We start from the raw sequence: 26,942 nt of genomic DNA on the forward strand, positions 1-26,942 counted from the left end.
GGATGATGATGATGACATACAAAAAAAGCTGTGAGTGAGGTTTTCCTAGAACTACCCATCTCTGCTTACTTCCCCCATGACAATATCTTCACATTAGATTGTTAATCCCTGTATAATAAATTACTCTACAGAAATGTAAATGCATCCATTTACAAACAAGTATGTTTTTAATTATTGGTGTCAAAACTGAAAAAGGAAATCATGTTTATTAACAATATTAATAACTCAGCATGTTATTCTAAAAATAATAAAGTCGTGTCAAACTGAATTATTATTTTCATGTTCTAGGTCTGTCTCTCTTTACACCATGTGCAAATTCCTATCAAGTGTCTTTGGGTATAAAGGCCAAGGTGGAAAATAGGATTTACAAAAACAAAAAGCAACACACACAAAACCACCTTAAACAAAATTCGATCTGGAATTAAAAACTCAGTGGCTGCTTCTGAATTATGTTGTATGGGGAAAAACAAAAAATCTACAACAACAAGAACAAACAAAACCAAACAAAATCACAGAACCCTGCTCTTCCGTACAGCAATTAACTACCTGCAGTCTGTGATTTTACTTGTTTTATAAAATTATTTTCTTCTCTCTCAAAGGGAACTTACTCTATATTGGATCGAGTACTATTATTTTTTGCTAATTTACTTTGTTTTACAGAAGAGAAATCACAGAAAACTCTAGAAACAAATGTGTATGTATACATATATAAACACAACTAAACCAGGAAAAAACTAACCTGAAAAGACATGTATATGTGATAAATGATGCATATAAATAAACACGTCTAATTGCACTAAAAGCAGCTAAGTATCAAAATTCTGTAATCATTCAGGGCTTTAAGACTAGCCCCTTACACTTTAAGAAAGTGACAAAAATCTTGAAGTCTATACATGCAAAAATTTCAGCGAAGATTAAGGAATAAACTTGAAAAATTTCTCTGAAATTTTCTCAACCAAGGACAAAGTTTGTGAAGGAGGTTTTGTACATGCAAAATGTTTGCAATCACTAATGGTTTCCCCAGTCACAGCAACAAAATAAAATTACTTTATCTTTCAGACAGGATCTTAAAATTATTGATTCATCTACGAGGTAAATTGGCAATAACTACTTTTGAACTACCTAAAATCTAATAAAAATTTAGTTACTTCTTTATTACAACCATGACTTAAAAATGTGAAGTAGGTACTTTTGAACATCCAAACATTTTATACTGACATTATAAGGTTCAATATTTAATAAGCCAAATTAAGTGAGAAATCCTTCACCCTAGTCTGAAGCCATGCTAGGAAAATTGAACTGTTATACTATAAAGTTACTAGTGCCTTATAAACTCTTCTTACCCTCCCACCCATTTTATATTCTACCACAACAGTCTTATTCTACACCAAAATCTGGCATGAACATATCTCAACAGGCTTACAGAAAAGGATCACCTGACTATCACAGTGAAATCCGTAACACAATTTTGAAAAAGGCCATAAGTACTGAGTCAACATGTATTGAGCAAAAGACTCCAATATTTCAGTAGCAGTTTGCTCCATCAAACATTTCTTTAAATAAATTAAGAAACAAAACCAAGTTCATTCTTACACTTTTTACCAACTCTTTTCAATTCTGTGGATAAATATTCAAAGGAATTTTGTTTTATTTCTCTTTTTTTGAGAGAAATATTTTGCAATATTTCTCTTGTTATTTTCTTATGCTCTTTTGCTAAGGTACCATTCTCAACTTAGTCCAAATGGTTCAGCTCTTCCTCCTTCACTGATATGCCAGAAAGGAAGATTCCTAATAAAAGCTCACCTCTTCAGCTGCTGTCTAAGAAGTCAATACCAGCCTCTCATCTCCCTTCTTTTCAAACTAACACTCTTCCCTTCTCAACCCCCTTGCTATTCCAGAGTAAGCCAGAGTAAGTACACTGCACCCACTCAGTTCACTCTTTCACAAGAAATGGGAAAACATAAAAAAAGCAGGAGGCAGCACTCAACTAGGAAACGAAGTGCAGTGCACTGTCCTGCAGCAAACTGGAAAATTCAATTTACCAAAAAAAGTTTTATAATCCCACTGCCACCCCCTCAAAGAGCTACCAAAGCAAGAGAGAGAGTAGTCCAAGACTTCCAAAATATTACTCCAGACTCACTCCAGCTTAAAAGCCAAAATCAAGTGCATATCCAAAGCCTGAGCGTGTTATTAAGAGAAGCATAAATGCCACATAATTACCACAGGGCTATGAAGTACACACGCTGCACTACCAGCTGAGATCAGCAGATCACGTCCGCATTCTCAGAGCAAGCACCTGCTGACCTTCAAAGCACAGAGCAACACTATAGTGAAACAATCCAACGTCTGGGGCAAGGCAAAGAGAAAAGAGGAAACACTTCTGTCCAAAGCACATTAAAGGGCAGTTTTCCTAGGTAAGAAAGGGTCAATACCGAGAAATGCAAATTCTTAAAATGCTCCATGTTCTTTAAACCTATTAACAATGTCAGTCATGGAAGTTCTACCACATTTCACATTCTATTTCATCCCCCTGTATTAACATATATTTTCTAGAGTTACATCTGCTCTAGTAAAAGTAGGTGACATTATTTTTGCATGCTATTTGTTTCATTTACTGATCAAAATACTATGTTACTAACAAGTAACTTGTATTTTAATGTATCTAAGGAGCTACAAGTATGAATACTGTGTGAGTTCCGCATTACTGGTGGTTAGACAGTCTAGAATTTTTGCATTTATTACAATTTTACTTATTAAATCCATCTTGTTGAAGTATTTTATTAAAGATTATCAAGAGATTAAATCTGTACCAACCTTAAAATTTTCTATTACATGTTTTATTTACAAGTACAATACTGAGAGATATTCTTTTCCTGTCAGAACACAAAATACCTCAAATATTAAAACCATCTTCATTTTGCAAGAGTTAGACCTGGAGCACCATGAAGTTTTAGTAGAATTTTTTTTGATTTAAGGTAAGTAAATACCTACTCCTGCTAATGTTCAGCTGTTAAAACATCACTCTACCAAAACACAAAAGAGACTGTACTTCCACAGCACCTTAAACCAGTCTAACAGTGGCCACGGTCCTACTTCCCTTCTGATCACAGAATTAATGTAAAGGAGGGGGTAAGATTTTGTGTAAGTATTTACACAACTGCACAGCAAACATCTGACGTAAACACATATTAGCAAGACAGTTCTTTCATTTTAACCCAACCCCTGATTTGAATCACCACGAACACTGCAAGCAAGAGAAGGAGAACAAAAGCAGGAAGAAGAGATGAGTCTGGAAGAGGAATGTGACACTACTTCCTGGAACTGCCTTAGGACAAGTTAAAAGAATTTTGAAACTTCAGCTTTAGTGTCTGTCTAAACTATTTCCGACAAAACCATCGCATCAGTCACAGAGACCAGAGGTGTAACTGACACGGCTCTCCTGGCACAAGCCCTAAGTGCAGTTACACAATCATTGCTTGTCTCACTAAGGGATAGTGTGGTTAAACTGGTAAAGTTGTGCCATGAGAGGTGTGTACATAACTGCACACGTACACTCCTGTACTGCTTATTAAGGGCCCCTGCACAGGCTGTGTCGAGCTATGCAAGATATTTACAGCATCTCAGAGCATAAATCATGCACAGGACTTACACAAATGGGATCTGAGCCCACTAAGATACTCGACATCAGTGTGGGCAGAGTGCAAAGGACTCCCCTTCAGGAAAGTAAGGGGGGAAAAGAAAAGATGTGGTTTTCCTATCTTTTTATGCATGGTTCTGTTTTTGATGCAGAACAACTGAAATACCCTGCAGATAAAGCGTGCTTTAATAATAAGTTTGAACCATCCTTTGAATTAGCCATTTCATGAACATACAAAACAATCTGATGTAGACTCTGCAGTCAATTCCGTCTATCTACCCTACTTAGGCTGTTAGCAATTCTACGTATAAAGGAATCACAGGATTCAGTTCATTTTAAATTGATTATGCTAATTCACTCACAGTCTCAGAGCTTGAAGACTTGCAAAAATAGCTCGGAACAGTTTTTCTGTACCAGCTTCCCACATGGACACCCTTATTCCAAAGTGGAAGGGCTTACTTAAACACCATGATGGTTCTAAGAGCTTCCAGAAAGGGAGCAAATAGAACACAGATACCATGATTTCCATTCATGTATGCTACCTTATTTCATAATAGCCTCCTGTATTTTAACACATCCTAACAAAAACTCAAAAACACTTTCTCACAGTTCCCTTTCAGCTAAAAATCAAAAGTGACATATATTCAGCTTGAGCTAAAATACCTGTTTAAGTAAAATATGGACTAATGTACTTGTGGGTTTGAGGTTTTTCCACCCTTCCTAAAACACTTTATAGAAGTATTTTAGAATCTGAAGGTATGTTACCTTAAACTTGCCTTTTTTAAAGTAACTAGACTTACAGTCTTTCATTAGTCTTTCTCCATGAACTGTTGATCATACTGACTAACAATGAATAAAAACAATGAAATAATGAACTTCAGTTAGTTTCTTACGTGTTTTGTGACAAGGTAGATAGAACAGCCCCTATTAGCAATCCAACACAAGAATGATAGACAGGATGAGCTCAGCTCTCTCAGACATTGGCATGGCCAAACTGGAGTTATACTGCAGGACTGACTTTTACAGTGTCCAATAAAGCATAAGGACTGAATGAAGCTTCTTCTGTAGCCATGGATATTCACAGTAGCTCCCTCCTGGGCAGACACTTTGAAGGATGGACAGGAGCAATCCATGACCTTAGCACAATTCTGTTGCTATATACTAGACTAACACAGATCTGGTCCTCAAACAGAGTTATTTTTGCTGCTCACAGAGAAACTTTATTTATGATGCAGATATTATTTTGTTAAACACTCAGGGCAAGCATATTCAAGTGCTCCCAACTCAAATACTACAAATATTAACACTGATATAATCTCAAGGGAGAATGCTGGATAAGTCAAGAGTGCAGAAGTGGACTACATTCATCTCAGAATATTCAGTGATTCTGTGAAACATCCCTAGAGTGCCATCTAGAATATTATTTGCCAAAATTCCTACTCTTTGCCATAAAAGAACTAAATTGATTCATTTGTATAAATCTGAATTGCAGCAGTTTTACTCAGCTTGTCAAAGACAAAAAGATAGACTGCATTTTAATGACAAACTTTACCCTTAGGCATTTTCTCAATTTAATACCAGCAGCAATTATTAGTGTAAAAGTGATGAAGTATAATAATGACAACTGTCCTTATTAGGACTGTGAAATCTAGGAAGCTAGAAAACATTTAACAGGTAAATAAATTTAAGAACTACCCTAAGTACCTGCACTAGCTTAATGCAAAATAAAGACCACTGGACTGTTAACCAGCACTTTCTTGCAATTTATATTAACATAAATTTACTACGATAAAATGTTAACTTTATTTAAATCTCATGCTACGTAAAATGAACTAACCTTAGGACTCTTACACTTCTTTCCTATTAAAGCCAAACTCCTGGAAACAAGCACAGAAGAATGAATGGAATCAGTAAAGGATTGGCTAATTTCTAGCACTGCTTCAGGTCCACAAAGGGCTGTGATCAGAGGGTACCATAATCAGCTACAGTCTATCCCCTCCTGCTAAACTGACTAACCCACTCCTGTAAACAGGGACTGCTCTCTTTCCTTAGGTTTATACAACATTACCAAAGACAACCAAATGAGTCTGACTCCAATGAAGACGTAAGTTTTTCTTTTTTTGTTTTCCACTTACTCCCAATATCTTTAGGATTCTGCCAGCTGATATGTAAGCCACTCACTAGAAATCTGGACCCAACCAGATACAAGTTAATATGAAAAAATGTCACTAACTGAACACAGAAAAAAACAACAGATCTTGCCTTCTCTGCACAAATATTCCCACTGCCAGTACTGGGCAAACTCATAGATCTGGTCAAATGATCGCTGACATTATATGTTATATTTTAAATCACAGATTTGAGTAGTATTCATACTAGTTCTGATTAATACCTACATAATACTGATCCTAAAAGTGCACTGAACTTGAAAAACAGCTATATGGTTCGGGTAAAGAGGCATTAAACTACAAATAACCTAATAATTCTGAAAGATCATCCCAGAAGCAAGAATAACAGGCTGTTTTCTCAACCCTTACGGACAAACTTGTTTGATGGCAAAGACCTACAGAACAATTCTCCATTATTTTCAGTACAAACTAGACGATAAAACCAACACACCACAGACAGAATTAAGAAAACCAAAGACACACAGTAATGGCATTTCACTATCCTTTTTATGTAATTACATAAAACAGGTCTAAACCTTGTCTTGCCTAAAAGTGTAGGCATGGCTAAAATCACAGTAGACAAAAATTATTTCTGGCAATGTACAAAAGATCCCACAAACAACTATTTTAAAGTTAAGAAAATCTTCACATTTCAGAAGAATGAAGCTTAAAGAAGCAGTACAAATCTCAAATGTGCTCCACCTTCAGGGATCCAAACCAGAACTTGTTCAACATAAAAACCCTTAAAGCTTTGCATCTACCAGAAAAGTTCAGCCTCCATTTTGAAAATGAAGAGGATTCATTATTGTCCTACAATAGAAAAAACTTTTGAACGAAAAAGAAATGGTCTACTTTAAAATTTTTCAATTTATTTACAGGGGAGGGTTTTGCCAGATGTGGTGGCAGAGCTGGAACCCTTGTATGTTTTCTTTGACAAACAGAAACAAAACAGTAATTAAAAACCAAACTTATACTAGAGATTCTGTAATCACTCAAGTTGAGACAGCTGGGTAGCTTCTAGTCCCTACCTCCTGCCCAAAGCAGGTCTAATATGAGCAGGTTGTTCAAGAATTTGTTGAATTTTGAACAACTCCAAGGACAGAGATTCTCCAATCTTGCTGATCACACTGCTTAAATGTTTGACTATTATAACTGTAATTTTTTTCCCCACTGTCTAGTCAGAAATTCCCATGTTCCAGCTTGTGTCTGTCACCCCTCACCATATTCCCATGCATTTCTGAGACAAGTCTGGCTACTCTCAAGAGCCTCTCATTAGGTATTTAGATGCAATAGGAAGATGTCCCTCTCAATAGTTCTCTCAACAACATCAACTCTTCCACCCTCGTCTCACACACCTTGTGCTCCAGTCCCTTACCCACCTTGACGGTGTTCTGCTGAGTTCATTTCGGTATGTATCTGGACACAGAACACTACACACGGTCTCACAAGCACAGAACAGAGGTGAAGAATCACTTTGCACAACCCACTGACTATATTCTTGCTAACCCACTATGTGGTTGGACTTCTTTGCCACCATCATGTTCAACTTGCTCTTCACTAGGTCATGAAGTTCTTTTCCTGCTAGACTGCTTCATTTCCAGTCAGTCTCCAGACTGCATGTATGGATGCATGGAGTTACGTTCTCCCAGGTGCAGGACTTGGCACCTACCTCAGCTGAGCTTCAAAAAGTTCCTGCCAGGACATTCGTTTCTCCGGCCTACTAAGATCCCTTTTTGCATAGCAGCCCCAAGCTCCAGTGTGCTGAAACCCCCCCTCACACACTTTTTTTTAATCATACACAAGCCTTCTGAAAGACTGAGGAGAAACTGGTACCAATATAATAATGACAGTTTAAATGTTCTTATGTTTATACTTTTTTTACCTTTACACCTTCTAATAGACTAAGCACCCTCAAGCTTTATTCACACAAAGAGTTGCCCTAGTTTTGCCTGGTACAGAGTTATTTTTTTTCCTAGTAGCTTGTACAGGACTGAGCTTTGGATTTAGTCTGAGAATAATGTTGATAACACATTGATGTTGCTGACTACTGCTTACTGGAAGTCAAGGACTTTTTAGTTTCCTATGCTGTGCCAGCGAGCACACGCACAGGAAGCCAGGAGGGTGCATGGCCAGGACAGCTGACCCAAACTGGCCAAAGGGATATTCCATCCCAAAGAATCAGTATAGAAACTGGGGGAGGATTGGCTGGGAGCTGCTGATTGCTGCTAAGGGATGGGCTGGGAACAGCTGATGAGCAATTGCACTGTGCATCCCTTGTCGTTCTCTGGTTTTATTCCTCTCTCTCTTTGTCATCTCCATTATTATTATTATTATTATATTTTACTTTATTTCAATTATTAAATTGCTCTTAACACATGGGTTTTACCTTTTTCCAATTCTCCTTCATAACCCATTGTGGGGAGTGGGGCATCTGATTGAGCAGCTGCACGATACCTAGCTGCCCACTGGGATTAAACAATGACAACAATCCCACTGCACTCACTAAACCTCTACCAGCTTCAATGTGACTATTCTTAACAGTTCAAAAGCTAAGCACATGTATCAGCATAAAATGGATACTGTTTAAAAAAAAATGTTGCTGACTCAGGAACCATAATAGAAGACATCTCATTCTTATAAACACCTGCATTGATCCTACATGATAAATAGGAAGAAAAACAAGAATCCTACTAACACTAAAGCACAACTACAACTAAAAGTTTCCACATTGGTGAATTCAGTATCTAGCACCCAAGACTGCCCAAATATAAGCAAACTAAAGCAGTGAAGTTTATCTGAGTCTGAAGATCAAATATCTATGGCTTTTCCAAACAGCAAGAAATTTTCAGAGATGTTACTTAGTATCTTACTATATACTGACATAAATCACAAGACCACTACAGGCAATGATAAAGCCAACACCACAGCTACTCACTAGGTTTTTACAAGTCTAAGAGAGGTATGGCAGACTACAGTTATTTTTCCCTTCTCTTTCACCTGTAAATCACTGAAACACATACAAGATTCCAAAACAAACACTCACTTCCTTCTTGGAAATTAAGTACTTGAAGTTTTTGTTATTAACCTACTATCTTCACTTGAACGCTGTTTTGGGTTCAAGCAAGTTACAAATTTCAACTGCTACTTCTTCAGATATCTGTTCATGAAGATAGTCATATTCCATAAATGCAGCTGAGTTTAATTTACTCTCAGCTTTACCTGGATTTACCTGCCATAAATGTCTGTCTTTTCTCTTTAGTAAGAGACGATGGTAGATACACCAGCAATTCTCTTCTTGCTAAAAGGAAGCTATGTTTCCCAATGTGTTACCTTCAGTATGTGATTAGAGTTTTCACGGCAAAAGGTATCAATTAGGAGAAATCACCTTATATTTCCACATGATAAAAGAAAGCGGATGGCCAGTTAAATATTGAATCCTGCAATTCTAGCATAGTATAATTTTTTTTAAGTGAAACACTGATGCTTTATTAAAATACAAAAACAAGTCACACATAATGTTTAACATACCTAATCAATTACAATACATCTGAGCATCAGTCAATGTGTTTCTATTCATTATTAAATGCCAGACAAGTTCTCCCTCTCATAAGATAGCTGGTTATAAACAGAGAACAGGTAAGGATGTGGCTACCCACTGCAGCGTTCCAGTAACTTAATTTTAAAATAATACCAGCTAACCTTCACTAAAACTTTTTCCTACTTAGTAAAAGCAGGATACTATTCTCCTTCCAACTCTTTATTGGTTTCTCCATCATGCTGCAGCTTCACACTTTTGCTAAAAATACACTTTGCCACTTAGAATTTCAGCCCATAAAGTGAACAAAATAACAGATTAACGAAATGACTGAATAAGAAAAGAGATAAAGTGGAACATCTGATCCCTTGCCTACACATATTTAACCAGTCAAGTTACTACCTAGACTAACTCAACTTCATCTTTGTTACAGATGCACAATACTTCAGCTACCTCAGAATTGTAAAGCTTTCTCCACACACAAACGTAAAAAGTTTTTAAATCATACTTTAGAAAGCACTCCTGACAAAGAAACTTTAGTTAGTTTTATCTATTTAATTCAAATATTTAAGAGATGCAAAGTTACAAGTATCTCTCTTAAATAAACAATACCCTAGTTCTTAATGCCATGTTTACAATAAAACTAGAAATAATAAAGCAAGCAGAGCAGAAACACTTTTCTCTTGCTCAAGTGTGAAAAGACTTTAAATACTTTTACAAAGCACTCAAGAAGTCCCAGACTAAACTTAAAAATATGGAAGATCCTTCATCTCTTATCTGTAAACCAGAGAGCAAGGCAGTATTTCACATTTTAGTTATTTCCCAGAAATTACATTTAAGTCAAGGAAACAGAAAGTGCTAAGTAATATGAAAAGTATATTTAGTCCTGAGTAGCAAGAATCATAGATCCTTATCATATCAAGGATAAACACACTTTACAGAATTCTTTCTTCATTTGGAATTTAGTGCTTCCAATACATACTTCATATGCAGAAGAAATTAACTGCCATCCAGCTGCTCCCTTTTACAAACACTTCTGGTTCCACCACTCTATTTCAGCATAAACGTGAGTAATGGAAGAAGACAGAGAACAAACTTCCTATATACTTTTCTCCCTGTGTGCCTACCCTCTTCCCAGGCATTTGTGCTCCTACTGCATCTACAATGAAACAGGGGGGGCTGCTCTTCGAGTAGTTCAAAGCATTAAATCAATAATAATTTAAGAACAGATAATGTGAGCCACTTTGCCTTCAGAGAGGGACTTACAAACTTCTAAACAACAAATATAGCATTGCCATTCATTAAAAAGATTTATTTCTTTTTAAAGAAACCAGATTTAATAATAATTTTAGTAAATAGTAAGAAAACTCCTTTTTTTGTTTTGTGATTTGTAGTATTTAGGTGGACCTTCATTCATCATCCCACTCCGTATGTTTTTACACTCAGCGATATTGACACCATAGTTTGACTGCCCTGGAACGTACAAACATTCAAAAAAACTTTGCTTGCAACTTTGATAACCATTGAGTAATGCTGAAATTTTGCATTCAAGACATGGGAGTTCATATAGTCTGTAAATAGCAATTTTATACATACTCATACATCACCATGACACTCATGTAGCTTGCTAATGGCAGAAGAAAAAAATATCAAGAGTCTGCTGTACTATAATTTTGAAATTCCATTAATTGAATTTCATAAGAATTATGACCTTTTTTCTGGCTACCTTTAGGCAGCTCAAAGGCTATTTTATAATAATATTCATTTCCAAAATTCTGTAACTGAACCCGGCAGACTAAACAAACAGAAATGATCAAAAATGTGCACACTGGAATCAACCTTTACAGTAAGAAAATTTACTGTGGACCTCCCCCAGAACCTGTGTAAGTTAAGGCTTCTTTTTCTTCCTACATAAAGCAAAGGGAAAGGGTTTTGAAGCCTTTAGACAGCACTTCCAAATAGACTTCTTTGTTTCCACAGTATCAGCTGGTTATATGGGGTATGAGGTCTACATTCTCTAGCTTTGGTATAAAGGTATCCACCTAGAAATTTCTCTTGGTCTACATGCAATTCTGTATTGCTGTGCAATAGCTTTGCAAAACCAGCCTGGGCTCTGAAGGCAGCTGTAATACAAGGCCCTTACATTTTTCTAGGGGCTAGTTCAAGCTGCATAGCAACAATGTTGCTACCACACAATTTAAAAGTACATCAACTACTGCTACCCTAAACGTGTTTTCCTTAAGCCATTAGCACTTTTCAAAAATTATCCTCTCACTTTTTTCTCAGTGAATATGTCCAGATTTCCAAAACACCAGCTTTAAGAGTTACATATTCACATTAATATTTCACAAGCATCTAACCTGCAACATCATCCCAAGTAGGACGACAATGACGACACAACCATTAAAACCCATCTGGCTGATGTCCACCAACTCAGACACAGACATAGCAAAAGCTGTATTAATGCAACCCTGCAAACACTGCTATATATTCCCCCAAACTGATCAGAACTTCTTTACTGCTGCCCTGAAAGTAATCAGCCTCTCTTACTGACCACCATATACCTCTGAACATACTGATCAGGAAACGAGGTAACATGACTGAAATGAGTGAGGCTTTAAAAGCATCCATCTGAAGGTGAGTAACCCTGCAGTGGGATAAAGGAAGTTCTGTATACAGGGAAGCTAAATGGGGGTTTAATGGCAACCGCTAAAAAAAACCAAATATTAAACCCGTACCCTGCAGCCTCTGGCACTGGCGAGCCAAACGGGTCAGCTGAAAGGGATGTGCGGGATCACGTACCCCCACATTGCCCTCCTCAATCCACCTCATCCATCCCTCCCGGCCCTCCCGGTGCCGCGCGGGCGGACGCGGAGGGCGCGTGCCGGGGGTCCCCGCGGAGGCTGGGCCGGCCCCACCCGCCCCGCCCCGTGGCCTCCGGCCTGGCGGCGCTCCCGAGCACCGACCGCCAGGAGCCCTCGCCGGGGGCCGGCCCTCCCGGCCTCCTCGGGCCCCGCCGCCAAGCTTTCTGCGACCCCCTCCTCCTCCTCATCCCAACGGCTGGCGGGCCCCGTTTCCCCGGGAATCGCCATTCCCCTCCCAGAGGCCGTGGGACGGGCCCACCTCCAGCACGGGGAGGTGGGGCCGAGGGGGGTGCGGGGTCCCCGCGAAGGCCGGCAGGGCGCCCGCACCGTCCCCCGCTGCCCACGCTCACACGGGGGAGGGTGGCGGCGCGCAGGGGGAGGGGGGAGAGGCTCTGACCTCTTCGCTCTTCAGCACCTCCTTGAACTCCCGCTTGATCCTCTGCACCGCGATGTTGGCCATCTCCGCAGCGGGCACCCCTCGCCCCCTCCGCGCCGGGCCCAGCGAGCTCCACCGCCGCTCCGCTGGAGAACTCCCGGCCCTACCAAAATGGCGCCCGCGCCGAGCATGCGCGATAGGGCCACCGCCGCTCCTCAGGAGGGGCCGCGGGAGTGTGGCCGGAGCGGCACCGGGGCGGCGGCGGCGGCGGGGTCGTGCCGGGCCGGGCCGGGCGTCCGCGGCTGGATGCTGTCGATGGGGTGGTTGCGGCCCGGGCGTTCTCGGCCGCCACCTCCCCGCTGACCCCGAAGAAAGGGTGCGCTGCCCACCTGTGGAGGCGCAGGCCCTGCTGGCCTCCCACCCGGCCGTCCCGGGAGACACCTGCCCCGAGCCGCTCGCCGTGTCACTGGCCGGGCCGGCCCGTGGCGAGAGCGTGAGGAGACACCTTGTCAGGCAGAGCCCCGCCGCGGGCGGGCCCCGGGGCAGAGCTGAGGCCGTTGCGTTGTCATGGCTCCCGCCCGGCCCTTTACCCGCGGTGGGGTGAGCCCTGAGGCAGCGGGCCGGTGAAGGGGTGAAGGAGCACTCTTGGGAGGGCTGGGCCGGGTCCGCGGTAGCGGGAGAAATGTCTGAGGTGTCGCTGAGGAAACAGCTGGCTCAAGGAGCAGCTGGTATGTCTTCTGGTGAAGCCCCCGAGCAAAAAGAACCAGGGGGCTCTCATGTAACTTAAGAATCTGCCCACCTGGGCCCATAACGGCGGTTCTCTCTATTTTTTTCCCTTATCCTCGGCAGAGGAAAATGTTATTCTTTACACATCTCTCTCCCAGACCTGCTCCTCGTCCTCTTCCCCCCTCCCCCTGGAGACGCTGGTGCCTCCTCACACGGGGCCTGGGGAACTTGCAGGCCCAGGAACAGGTAACTTACAGGCAACAGTGAAAGGAACTGCTTATTTTCACGGATTCTGCTACAGTATTTTAAAAGTAGAGTAAAAGGCAAAGGTCACCCCAGTCTAATAGGCATTTTATCGCAGAAGCAAACACGGGCACCCACAGATGTTGCTTCTGTTCTGAAGTAGGGTAACTGACCATAACTTCTAACCTGAGGTGTGTAACATAAGGTATGCTATCGAAGAGCATAGATAGATTTTCAGAGGGGAACATGAGATTGCATTTTGAACTGTTGTTTATTCAGGAACCAGAGGCTTTCAAGACATTAAGGTTTACAGAAACATTTTATAGGGCCCCATTTTAACGGTGCAGTGCAGGACAACGTACAACATAGACATTTATCTCAAAAAATGTCAGCTTCTGGTAGGGCTGTTTTCTGCAAGTGCTGTTCATTTATCTCCATTAGTATACACAGCATTTTGACTCATATGCACAATAAAGAAAGTATAGGCCCAAGCAACAAAAAAATAAATAAATTTTAAAAATCTGTCAACTATATACAGATGCATATAGTCCTTTTAATGTGTTTACTCTTCCCCTGTAGTTTGACTGGGAAAAGTTCATTTTTCTGCAAAAATGTTGTACCATGTGCATCTGTTCATCAAATTAGTTCTTTTTCAGATTAAAACTTTTAAATGTATTACACAATCCAGTTTTTCAGCTGAGGTTTTCAGTACATTTATGAAAAGGACCATTTTGCAGTAGGCCTGGTTTCTTTTTAATGACTTACAGTGTGATCTTGGACCTTCATCTTGAGAATAATTTAGACATCCAAGTTCCACTGATGTGTCTTAAATTCCTTTTGAGGAGGTAGGTCATGACTTTTCTGTGCCATTGGCTCTCACCAACAAAGAAAGGATAATAACTCTTTTTTCCCTCTTAGATGAAAGTTAGGTTTCATCTAAGAAATATAGTGCTGAGCAACTATGAGTACTATAGACAAAAATAATACAGGTAGTACATAAAATCTCCAGGTTAAATCCTTCATGTCTTTTCAGGCAGCTCATAGAAAGAAGCTAAGCTCCCAATATTCAGATTTTGCTCTGAATGGAGTGGAAAACATGACCTTTATCAAGTGTCAAAATCCTTTGTGTTCCTGTGAGTATGCTTTTATGTTATAGGTAGTAGACATCCAGTAACAGCCATGGTAAAGGGCAGTGATTTTGCCTGGTTTGTACCTAGGTTCATTTCCACGTGCTCATTTGGATTACGAATGTCAGAGCCTGTTACTGCAAAAATGAAATTAATATGAATTACTGTATCTCTTTTCCTTGGTATACCGTATTCCTTTCCCTTGTCCTTAAATAGGCATTTTTCACTTACCTCACAACTGTTTCATATTCACCATATACTGTGTTAATTTTCTCTTTGCTGAAAGACAGATATAAAAAGGCTTTTTGGCTGGTAGAACAGAGTAGTGGTGAGTTTTGCCAGGATCAAAATCTACATAAAAATCAGTACCTTACATAATCAGCATGCTGGGAGTATCATTTATACCTCCTATACTGTTCTGTAATTTATTATATTTTACTATTTTACAGAAGAATCTACAGGGTTTTAGGGTAGAACAGGACCATAGACTTCGAATAGGTGTTTTGGGGGTTGGTTTGGCTTGGGGGGAACAGGGGTGTTGGGTTGGTTGGTTTGTCTGTTGTTTTATTTTTGCTTTATTAAAAAAGAAAATTCTTAGACAAAAAATGAGAACATAGCCTCTTTGTGTGATTTCAGTGACTTCCATGTCTGACTCCCTAATATATTTTATGGTATGTTGATAATAAACCCCTGAATTAAGTTCTCATTAGTCTTTTGCCCTTAGGAAAATCCATACACAAAATGTACAGCTGTAGTCCATTGAATATAGCTCATTTTTTGAATTTAAAAAATTTGTAGTATATATGATTTCAGGAGATAGTTCTTTCATTGATCCTATCATCATTTTAGTCTCATACTGAACAGTTCTTTCAACATCAGCTTTTACAAGCTGGCTGCAGATTGGTTTATGCTCTTGCCCATTGGTGTTGATCACAACTAATAGAGTGGGAGATACTCAGAATTGTATCTATGCATTGTTTATTATGCTTGGCATATTATTTTGAAATACTTCTGGAAGTGGGAGCAGATGATACGGTGTATTAAATGAAGTTCAAACTACGTAAGATTATTGCAGGAGGAAAGTTGAGAGGATCAGTGCCTATAATGTAAGGTCAGTGGTTGTAAGGCCTCCGCCCAAGTTCTCAATATGGAAAGACTAACAATATTCGCTAGCCAGTGCTAGGATAACCAAACATCCTAAACACCATGTCATTTCCCATGTAAGATGGGAAGTACTGTCTGTCATGCAACCTATATGTAGGAAACAGCTCCCCACATTTTCATGGAAAAGTGGCTATGGTTCATGCAAACTTTGTGTGCATTGGACTCACTTGCTGTACATCCAGTATAGTCACCATGTGTATGGTTCTTCTCTCTCTCAGACTATGGATGCCCCTAGCCCCAGTGTACTGACGGGGGACTCCAAGATGCTTATGACAGCACTAAGTATGATTTACTTTCTGTTCAAGTTAAGATTCTTGGTGATCTTTTTCTCATTTCAATATTTTCCTAATTTTATTCTTTTCATATCAATAGGACATTTTTCTAGTAGAATTACTTAGAGAAAATTTGGAATTATTGAGATTGTCCCCTGTGATTAGAGGAAAATGAGGTTTTTGAAACAATAACTTTCCAGTATGCAGAATGCTATTCCTCTTTTACTGTTTTATGTCTTGCATAACAAAACTACCACCTCCTCATCTTGGCTTCTTTAGTTTAGAAAAATCAAAAATGTCAGGCTTGATCTTCTCTCATTGTTGCTGGAGGATTACTTATTGGAGAGGAAAGCTATCTCAAGAGATATGTATATTGATTTCAGTCCTTTTAGAAACGGGTTGAACTTGTAGCATTTTTAGTTCTTATTTTATTTATTTCATGGGATATCCATATAAGGATTAACTTTACAGGCTTTGTTAGTATTAGATTATATGCACTTTGCTTTGAAATGTTTGTATGCTCATTTATAATAATGCTTTATTTTTTAAAAAGGCAACAAATAATATTCATATAACTAGGTTATTTTTAAATTTAACCTTCGTTTTCCACGAAAGGTAGACTATAGCTCTCTATGATCCCAGCTTTTAACAGAGAAATGCAGAAATTGTCTTTTTTATCTGCGTATCATTCAGCCCATTTCGGAGACTAAGAATAAATTTAGCCAGCACGTTTATTGTCTGTCATATTGTGTTCCTATTGTGGCAGCGTCTGGATGATTCAACTTATCCTGGAGATTAGCGTTATCACAAAAATAACTAACTGGTCGTGCAAGTTGACCGAGTTCTAAGATGTCATCTTAACTTTCCTGTTCCTCCTATAGGTGTCCCTGTCCGGTTGCGTGGCCAGGTGTAAGAGTGCCCTCTCCTGGGTGGAACAGGGCAGTTTGCCTTGTTCGACTGAGACGGATCCCTCTGTTGGGAAGCTTTCTTTGCCTTACAAATAACTCATGTTACTGTCACTGCCTTGTCCAGCCGTACCTGTAGGAGTTCTGTAGGCAGAAATGCCAAAACCAGTAGAACAGAAATTGTTTGGTGTTCAGGAAGAGAGAGGAAGTATTCGCTCAAGATGCCTGCACTTACCAAATTATAGTTTTCATGTCATTAGCAGATTAAATATATATGCATTAAAAGGCAGTAAGGGTTCTAACTAAATATTAGAGTGATGTGAAGTCACTCAGGTTGAATTCATATGATGCAATTCATCTGAATTAGTGGAGTTAGATCATAGTTTCACAGAAAGGTACAAAAGGGAGTTAGAGCTGCCTTAAAAGGCCAGCTGGATAGCTTTTCCTGGCCAGCTGGACATTATCTTCTCCTCATGGCCTTAGGATTTGTGACTGAATAGAAAATGCTACTATTTTAATGACTGTAGGGGCTAAATTCAGATCCAGACTGATACTCAGAAAACCTCTATTTTATAAAAGTCATCAGGACTGAAGTATATCAGTCTTTTAGCTAGAAGCTTAAATTTGTTGTTCAGTGCAGTGGTAGCTAGGGAAGTGCTTAAATGCAGCAAGTAAGTTAGAGAGAAGATAAAATGGCATTAATATTTTGAAGTGATTGTTTGAGGGTGGAGTTAGAGTTGCTCATTAGGAGATCTGAGTTTGGAATTAGAACTAGAGCAGCAAATAATTGTGAAGCAGTAATTGAATGAATTTGGGAATCCAGAATAAATGAAAGATAAACCCACTTCCTTTGGTAGTGGTCTTTAATTGCTAAAATATTTTCATGTTCCTAACAATGTAGATAAGCAGACTGCTGGGAAGCTCACTGTGTATAAGTGGTCCAACTGCCATCATATATATCAAATTTGTGTCTCTGGGATGGTTCCACCTGGCTTTCTGTATTTTCGTTTGAGCAGATAGGCATCACTTAATTCAGGGAGTGTATGTTGCAAACTCATCTCCTAAATCACTGCTGCATCTTCTCAGGAGAAAAGGATGAGACTGGACACCTTTCCTCTTAATGTACATAACCTGAGACATAGAGCCATCAATGCAGGCTACAGAGATGGATTAAGCTCCTGCAGGCAATAGTCTTATTAAGTACATGTGGTCCCACCTCAAAAAAGGTTTCCAGCTGTAAGAGAATATAGATTAAAGATGTATGAATAACCACAGTGTAATACAAGAATATGTGCAATAAAATGAGAAATCTACTAGAAGCCAAGCCACAGAGACAACATACTCCAGCATACTTTACATATCAATTGTTAAGAATTCCTTCAATGATCTCTCTGTTTTGTAAAGCATGAGACTTTTTAGGGATCCTGAAAGGTTGGACTAATAAAAAAACAATCTGGAGCTCTTGAATTCAGCTATTATTGCTTGGTCCAGCAATTTTTGATTCTGAGGGTTTTGGAAAATTGTATCTAGAATTTGAACTTACTTCTAATGATGGCCATTTTGCTAAACTACAGTATGATCTGTCATGATGGGCACCAAATCCACAACTGATGGAAGTCTTTTGGAACCGTCTACAACAAAAATTTACAAAATAGTGAAGTTTGTCAGAGATCATCCAGAAAGAGCTCAGCTGTGACAGATGGGTAATTTATCAGGCTCTGTTGTTGTAGATATGTTGATACCATCCTAAAATAGCTGCATTTTGGAGATTAGAACAATTTTGTATTAGGAAAAACATCCCAATTTTTCTATTGATCTTATTACAGTAGAATAATAATTTAGAGTTAAATCCTTAAGTCTAAATCCCTAGTCAGTGTTTGCACCACAGGTCTGTAAAAAAAAGTTAATTGAACAGCATTTGAAATCATAGAAACCAGTAAGGATCTGTTCAAGAATAGAAGTCAAGAGAATCTGATTTGTTATTTTCCTAACCTGATTGTCTTCAGTTTGTCCATGTGGCTAGCAAGAACAGAGCACCTGGAAACTTACTAGAGAAAACTGAGAATAAAGTTAGTTTAAACAAACAAGGCTCAAATAGTGTTCTGTATTGAGTAATGTACAGTTTCCCTGAACACAGCAGATACAAGCCATTTCTCTGGTCTGTGGATTTCTGCCAGGCATGCAATGTTTCACAGAACAATATCTAGAAAATCCCTGCTATTCTGTGTGTCTTTCTTTTCAGTAATAGCATATGCCTTTGTTTAGGTAGAAGATCTAGTTCAGATGTTCTTGTCTTGAACATTTTTCTCAAATGAAGGCTAGTAATTATAGCTGTTTCAGTGAAGTATTATCCATCTCATAAAAATCCCTGTTACAGCTTTCCCATCTTTCTGACAGTGCAAAAAGATCACATGGTGAATTGGAACTAGCTTTTAAAGGCAGTATTCTTGACTGTGTCTTTCTTTCTCCTTGCTTAGTCATACTGGGAAATATTCAGGCATGCTGTACGATTGTCTCTCAAGATTTTGCAGATTCTAATTCTTAGTCCTAGGAATGTTATGACATTACGCTGTTGGTCCCTTCCCCAAATACAGAGCAGACATAAAAGATATTAACACTTCCTGCAGACATATTTATAGGTGCCATACTATATCATATTATCACTCATTCCAAATAATTTTACTCCCACAGAAATTGCAGTGAGAATGCTTTGCAGGTGTATCTGCTCCTGGGTTCCCTCTTAAGCGGCACAGTATCACAGAATCACAGCAGGGTCAAGGTTGAAAGGGACCTTTTGAGATCGTCTAGTCCACCTTTCCTGTCAAAGCGGGGTCAGCCAGAGCAGGTTGCCTCACCAGGACCATGTCCATTTGAATATATTTATGGATATGAGACACCGCAGCCTTTGTGGGCAACCTCTACCAGTGGTCAGTTGGCATCAGAATAAAGAAATGTTTTCATATGTTTAGCTCTTGTCCTGTCACTGGGCACCATTTTGAAGGGACTGGCTCAGTATTTTCTCTACAGAGGAGTTAGGCTTCTGCTATAATACAGCTTTGGCTTCCAATCTTTCCATTCTTCTTTTTCAGTAATTACCTTCAGTTTTAGAGATGTCATCTATGTCTAATAATTACCTTAGTAGCTTAACAAAATGTAACCACAATAACCTGTTTAAACACCAAAAATGTAAATTCATATTTTCAAACACCAAAATGGTTTCCCTCAATCTGTATGGTGTTTTTGCAAAATTTATGAACTGTGAGTTCAGTTGAATTATAGAATGGTTTGGGTTGGAAGGTACCTTAAAGATCACCTACTTCCAACCCCCTATCATGGGTGACACTTTCCACTAGACCAGGTTACTCAGGGCCCTATTCAACCTGGCCTTGAGCACTTCCAGGGATGTGGCAGCCACAGCTTCTCTGGGCAACCTGTTCCAGTGCTACACCACCCTCACAGTAAAAATTTCATCCTAATAAACCCATTGTAAAAAGTCTCTCCAGCCTTCTTGTAGGCCCCTTTTAGGTACTGGAAGGACACAATAAAGTCTCCCCCGAGCTTTCTCCAAACTGAACAGCTCTCAGCTGTTCCTCATAGGAGAGGTGCTCCATCATCTTCGTGTCTCTCCTTTGGACTCATTCCATCAGGTCCATGTCCTTCTTATGTTGGGGGACCCAAAGCTGGATGCAGCACTCCCGGTGGGGTCTCAGAAGAGCACAGTAGAGGGGATGAGTCATGTCCCTTGACCTACAGACCACACTTTTGATGCAGCCCAGGATACAATTGGCTTTATGGGCTGCAAGCGCATGTTGCTGGGTCAAGTCCAGACTCTCATCCACTGGCACTCCCAAGTCCTTCTCAGCAGAGCTGCTCTCAATCCATTCTCCTCCCAGCCTGTATTTGTCCCTGGGATTGCCTTAATCTATGTGCAGGACCTTGCACTCAGCCTTGTTGAACTTCATGAGGTTTGCACAGACCCACCTTTCAAGTCTCTCAAGGTCCCTCAGGATGACACCCTTTCTCTCCAGTGTGTTGTTCGCACCACTCAGTTTGGTGTTGTCAGCAAACTTGCTGAGGGTATACTACAGAATTCTTTTTTCCTGACCAGACAGTGTTGTCAAGTTCTGTAAAGCCGAATTTTCTTTCTTATACTAAACCACTTTTAGGGTTTACAACTCCTCTTCAACAGGTGTGACATACTACAGCAAACATCCAGCTGCATCATACCACATCCTCAAACAAAATTTGCTTAAGAGCAAATGTGCACAAGTTAAAACCCTTGCATTTTGTCTATACAGATCTTGCCCAGCTGAGAGAGCAGTCATTTCTTGTACACTTGTCAATACTCATGTTCTCATATCCGAAGTAAAAGGTATGGTGGAATGTGCTACAGAAACCAGAGTATTGCTTACAGTGATAATAGATGGGATTCTTTTCCAACAATGTGATTTAGTTCTCTGTAGTCCATACAGAGATGCTGCCACGTTTTATGTGGTAAAATACTGATCTCCAAGCACTGACTGGCAGAGTAATGCCTTTTGATACACCTCCTCAGCAACATGTGAAATGTCTTCTCTTTTTGTCGTATCTTTTTTCTTAGTAAATAATGCCTTGTTTTTTAATGGATGGTTACTCTTAAATTTCAGTCATATACCAAGTGATACTAACTGCAAACTGTGTATATCCATTTCAGATCAAAGTAATTCTCAGTTCATGACCAGAAAATTTCAACTCATTGCTGCTTCTTCGTTATTCAAAAAATCCTTTGGGACCTTGTTTTCATTTTTTCTCATATTTTTTTCTGCACCTGATATCAAATCTGCTTGCTTGCATTTTAGGTTGTGGTTTGTCTGTTAGATATGGCTTCTTCTATTAGGCATTCACTTGGAAAGAAACAGGGATTAATTTTTATTTCAAGTCTGTGAGAACTGTAACAGTTGAGGGCTCTGACTCATGTTCGGAGGCATTTTGAGACTAAATGCTGAAATGGCTCGGAACATAGAGGGTGACATGAGATGTGTTTTTCCCGAGTGGCAGCAGTTTTCAGATTAATATAGCAACGTTAGCTGCTGGTAAATTTATGGCTGCAGATAGCTTATGTGAACTACAGTTGCTTATGAAGCAGTTCATTCTGTTCTTTGTGAGGAAGCCACCACAATTTTGCAGCTGCTATTATGATTTCTGCTCCAGAGGAAAAACAATTTTTTAAGGTTATACCAGTGTTGGTTCATTTAGACCACATTTTTAGAGGAGATTGCCCAAAGTAATTGCAAAAGAATGTTCCCAACACTGATTGGATAATTATCAATGTAATTTAGTGGACTATTAACTTATGTGGTTACTGAGAACTTACTATTCTAATATTACAAAACCATTTCAGCCTAATTCAGATGGTGTATCTTTACCAGTGAGTGTTATCATTAACAGTTTGGTGGCTCAGGACTTAATCCTCTATTTCTAAGTTGCTTTTTGCAAACCTGACCTTGTAAGTGTCCCAATTGACCTGCTTGCATTTCATAGTAAATCTAAATTACTAGTCGATATTCTAGTTAAGTATAACATAATCCTTGTCATCCCCTCAACTTCAGATTTCCTTCATCTGTTTCCTAGTTTGGAAAACTTCACCAGGCAGCTGTGGTCTGGCAGCATTGCAGCAATCCTTTGTGGTCATTTTCCCTGGACTGCGGCTAATTGATCACAAAAGTCTGTTGGTGTGTGGATGCTTCAGAAGCACAAATGATCCTCCATAGGTCCTCTGACAATTTCAATGGACGTTCTTGTTTACACTGAGCCATATTTTTTCTGTGAGTTTTGACGATTGTGGTTGAGTGTTCATTAAGTTTATATCTGCACATCAGCACAGAATCTGGCAGTAAAAATTTGGTTCAGTGGTGATTACATGAGAAATATCTGTTAATTTAACGTAAGTACACAATATAGACTTTGTGCCGACCAATTCACAGGCTTGCTGCCTAGTGTCCCAAAGTGTTTTTCAGTTCTCCAGAGCTTTGTGAGATGCCAGCCCAGCTGAATTCTAGGAATGCTTGCAGGCAACTTTTCTAAGAACTTGGCTTCTTTTTCCAAAATTAGATTTCCATTTCCAAAAATCCCAGTGTTGCTGCCAAAAGGCCTCTCTTACCTTGCTACAACAAGGGTAGTTAATAATCTTTTCCTTTCCACTTCCTAGGTGCCATTTTCAGACCATTTTGCAGACCTCTTCCAAATGGCTCATTGGTATCAAAATTTGCAGCAGAGTTTTCTGCAGATTTCTTCTAGGAATAGCGTTATCTACTCATTATGAACTTCATACAAGAAAAGAGGGAGCAGACAGAAAAGGAGTTGCATTAAGAGAAGTTGCCCCATTTCTAGGTCATTTTTCAGATCTCCTGAAACTGCATGAATTGCAGATGAAGAATTTCCACTCCACAGAGTATCTGGATGTCAGTGATACAATGCCTAGTGACATGACTTATGCAGCAAAGATGAGAACATCAGCAGAAAAAGAACTTCAGAATAGGAAAAGTAACATTCTTCAGTGTCTGTAAACAAGCTCATTCATTATTTGGCAAGTTAGATCACCAACATGACTCCTACTTTTCCATTGCCTACTGGGGTAGAAAAGTTGAAAGCTAGCACTGTAATGTGGAATGTGACACCTGCCTGTTGCTTCACAAAATGCTCAACCCACACTACTTTGAGATGATGGACATAGAGAATGTCATAGTAAGTTTTGCTCAACTTCCACCCTCCTCCATTGTACAGGGTTTTGGTGGAAGGAATATTACCACCCTCCGCCCTTTAAGCAGAGTTGTCTTCATAGTTTTAGCTTGGCAGTGGGCATCACAATTCTTCTAGTGTGCCAAAATCAGGGGATTCACTATTCTGACCTTGTTACTAGCTGATTTTGAATGCATCTCATGCCTTTGTTCATAAAGTAGTCTAAGTCATCACTGTTTTCATCATAGTTTGACTGCCAGAACAGAGACTTCATAGAGTGAGTCTGAAAACAGCCTCCATATCAGGATCTTGTTTTACTGCTGTATTGTGCACTAAATGTGTGTGTGTAAGGGGAAGCAGATGGCTGAAGCCTGGGAGTAGGAAGCTGAGATAGAATCAGTGCCTGCAATGGCTTGTTCATTTGCCCGTGGGAACCAGGAGGGCCAAATTCTGAGGGATGCTCTGGCAGAATGTTTTATGTAAAATACCCAGCTACTTCTGCTTACGTGCACATTCTTGCTGATTTGAAAGCAATAAGCTTATGCATTGTTTCTCTTGTTCCTGGTCTCTTCTTTCTGTGGTTCCTGTTGCCTGCCCCTCTTCCTTGACAGTTCATCCTCTGAAGTTTCATACATGAGGATAACCCTTTCACAAATCCATCCTTCATTAGGCCCATCAGCTTCCCTTATTCCAAGAATGCCAGTGGAAACATATGTTGAACAAAGAAAAATAATCAGGACAATAATTGCTATTTTGCTGTCAAAAAGTGCAAATAATGCAGAATACTGAAAAACCCTCAGCTTTTCACTGAGACCAGTTATGTAAAACTATTTCCAGATATGCTGAGCTTTTCAGTAACAACATGGGGTGAAGAAATGAGAGTAGGAAGAGGTAGTTGTATCTCATCTAGGGGTGCTGGCTGGCCAGCCAGGTAGTGCTGCTTGCACACCTCTTCAAGACACAATTTCAAGACATTACCAGACATAATGCAAGTACCTGGATGGGATGATGTGAGAAATGAGCCAGAAAGATGGGATGTGCTGAGGTTTGAGGAGGCTGCATTTAATTCAAAGTGAGGAAGACATCCCAGCTCTAGTTGTAAGTGCCATCATTGCATACTGCTTTCTTGTAGATCACTCAGTTGTCATCACCATCAATTCCTGCCTCTCCTATATAGACTCTTTGCAGGCTCATATTTCTGACAAGGCATCTCATGCTGCTGGTCCAGCTCACTTAGTCTTGCCCTTCCAGTTCTAGGATTGTTCAAATTCAGTTCTCCAAGAATCAATCACTGAGATTCTCTTCTCAATTTCCATGGTTGCTCCAAGAATGCCTGCTATCATTTCAGCAATTTCTGTTTGACTTTGTCCAAGAGCTATTTGGCAAGAAAATAGATGTGTTTGGCATTCCTGCCTCAGCATGGCAGGAGAAACCTTCCTCTCTGCTATTGTGTAGTTAGCATTGCTCTCCTCTCTTGTTTGAGCCAGGACTAATGGTAAGCTGTGTCTGGTTTGGGGATTTCAGGATCTCAGATCTGTTTTCTAGAAAATCTGTGTAGGAGGTGTGGGAGACAGACATGCAAGACTGCTTAATGGTGTTGAGAAGCTGCCTTTGCTTGTTTCAAGGGTGGCTTGTTCCTGATGAAGGGTTAGGAGGATGGTTGAGGGAGAGCTGGAAGGACAGATGCAGCTAACAGTTGATCATTCTGCCTATGACTACCATCTGACACCATTGTCTGGATTAGCTTAGTGGTTGGCCAGGACAAAGTATACTTCAAGCCAAGTGTACCTTGATATTGATGATGTTCATGGTTGCAGTCCAAACTCCTGAACAGGCTGTCAAGAAACCTGTTCTCCCAAGAAACATTGTAGGGATATAGTTTCATATTTCCAAATTAAAGATAAATTTTAGCATCCCTAGTGCCTTACCAGAGGCTTAATTCCCTGGATTGAGGTAAACAAGATGATACAAACTCTGCATAGTTTAGCTTTTTTGTGTGATGGCCTGGCTTTGTGTCAGTGCCTTGCCTCCCTTTTCAGTATTGCTGCTGTTTAGTTGGGTGCTAAGACAAGAGAAAGGGCTGAAACATGGGATCCACAGCAAATCAGGACTGTGTGGAATTGCTAGACAAAGGTAGCCTACCTGCTGCCTCTCAGAAGTGGAATGGATATGTCCAGGGCCAACCCTAACTGAGCAGAGTTAGCTTACCTGCATCTTTCAGAGAGAGGTGGCTCTGCATACCAATGATGGTTGGACATGCAAGGCTGCCAACTGGCAATACATCCAAGACTTGGCAAAGCAACATAGGCTAGACACCCAAAGTTTGAAAAATACTTTCAGGAAAAAAGCTGTTGCCATGAAAGGAGGCTTGAAAACCCCATGACAACTGCAAATAGTAATGAGAACAGCTGTATGTGGGTCATATCAGACAGTACAGCAGTGGTCAGAGGTACCAACCTGAGAGCACTTGCAACTTCTATCCAACCCTCCTTTCTCACTCTAATTACAGTACTGTCCTTGTTTCCTGCCTTGGAGGAGGTAACCCAGCCTTGGAAATACTGTGGGGACAAGGTTTTCTTCTCTGTATAATCCCATTCCATTATTGCATGGTATCAGTGTCCTCAAGACAGGATGTGGCCCATCTTTCTGTACTGGGAGCATGACACCCCCTCTCCTTGGCAGACTGAGAGGCCACAATCTGAAATTTTCCTTTATAACTTCATTCACAGCATTTAAATACTTATTTTGATGGATGCTTTAATTGTTCGGAAGCCCGTGAGTCACGAGCTCCTGAACAGGCTTTAGATTTCTAGATGAGAAACTACACTGTAAATTCCCTCGTACTTTGGTGGGGATGGCTGGGGCCAAGCAGCCGAAGTGACCGTGTTTGTGACGGGCCGCGGAGCCCTGGCCGCGGGGGCTGTGGCGGACCCGCAGGCACACCTGGCCCCAGAGCAGTTCTGTCCCTGCATCTCTCTGCGCTAACCTACCGGAGCTTTATTTTATGGCCGACGCGTTGCTCAGCACCGCGGCCCCCGAGCCTGGCTCGGCCCGGCCCGGCCCGGCCCGGCCCGGCCCGGCCGGACAGCGCAGCCCGGAACGCCACTGCCTCTGCCCGCAGCAGGGCTCGGGCTCCCGTGCCGGGCGGAGGGGCGGGAGCGGAGGGCGGGACCGCGCGGCGCCGCCCCGGCCCCGCCGCCGGGATCCG

General features: G+C 40.5%; 2 protein-coding genes across 5 annotated transcripts in view; one reads left to right on the top strand and one right to left on the bottom strand.

Annotated features, from left to right (window-relative positions):
* Nucleotides 1-12,684, bottom strand: part of UBE2K (ubiquitin conjugating enzyme E2 K) — a 44,602-nt gene extending 31,918 nt beyond the window's left edge. Inside the window, exon 1 of one of the 2 annotated variants that reach the window (XM_042052924.1) lies at nt 12,602-12,684. In XM_042052924.1, coding sequence (XP_041908858.1) covers nt 12,602-12,664 — 63 coding nt within the window. In that variant the 5' untranslated portion in view covers nt 12,665-12,684. The remainder of the gene's footprint in view (nt 1-12,601) is intronic. The other variant, XM_042052926.1, reaches the window with a different exon arrangement.
* Nucleotides 12,654-26,942, top strand: part of SMIM14 (small integral membrane protein 14) — a 55,679-nt gene continuing 41,390 nt past the window's right edge. Inside the window, exons 1-2 of one of the 3 annotated variants that reach the window (XM_042052920.1) lie at nt 12,654-12,956; nt 13,430-13,552. In XM_042052920.1, coding sequence (XP_041908854.1) covers nt 12,654-12,956; nt 13,430-13,552 — 426 coding nt within the window. Of the gene's footprint in view, nt 12,957-13,429; nt 13,553-14,659; nt 14,683-26,942 lie in introns of those variants that run through there. The other 2 variants (XM_042052919.1, XM_042052923.1) reach the window with 2 other exon arrangements.

Source organism: Corvus kubaryi, unplaced genomic scaffold (genome assembly GCF_017639235.1).
Source record: "Corvus kubaryi isolate FWS band 111438036 unplaced genomic scaffold, C.kubaryi_AGA036_p1.0 split1-131, whole genome shotgun sequence".
In the NCBI taxonomy this organism is placed as follows: domain Eukaryota; kingdom Metazoa; phylum Chordata; class Aves; order Passeriformes; family Corvidae; genus Corvus; species Corvus kubaryi.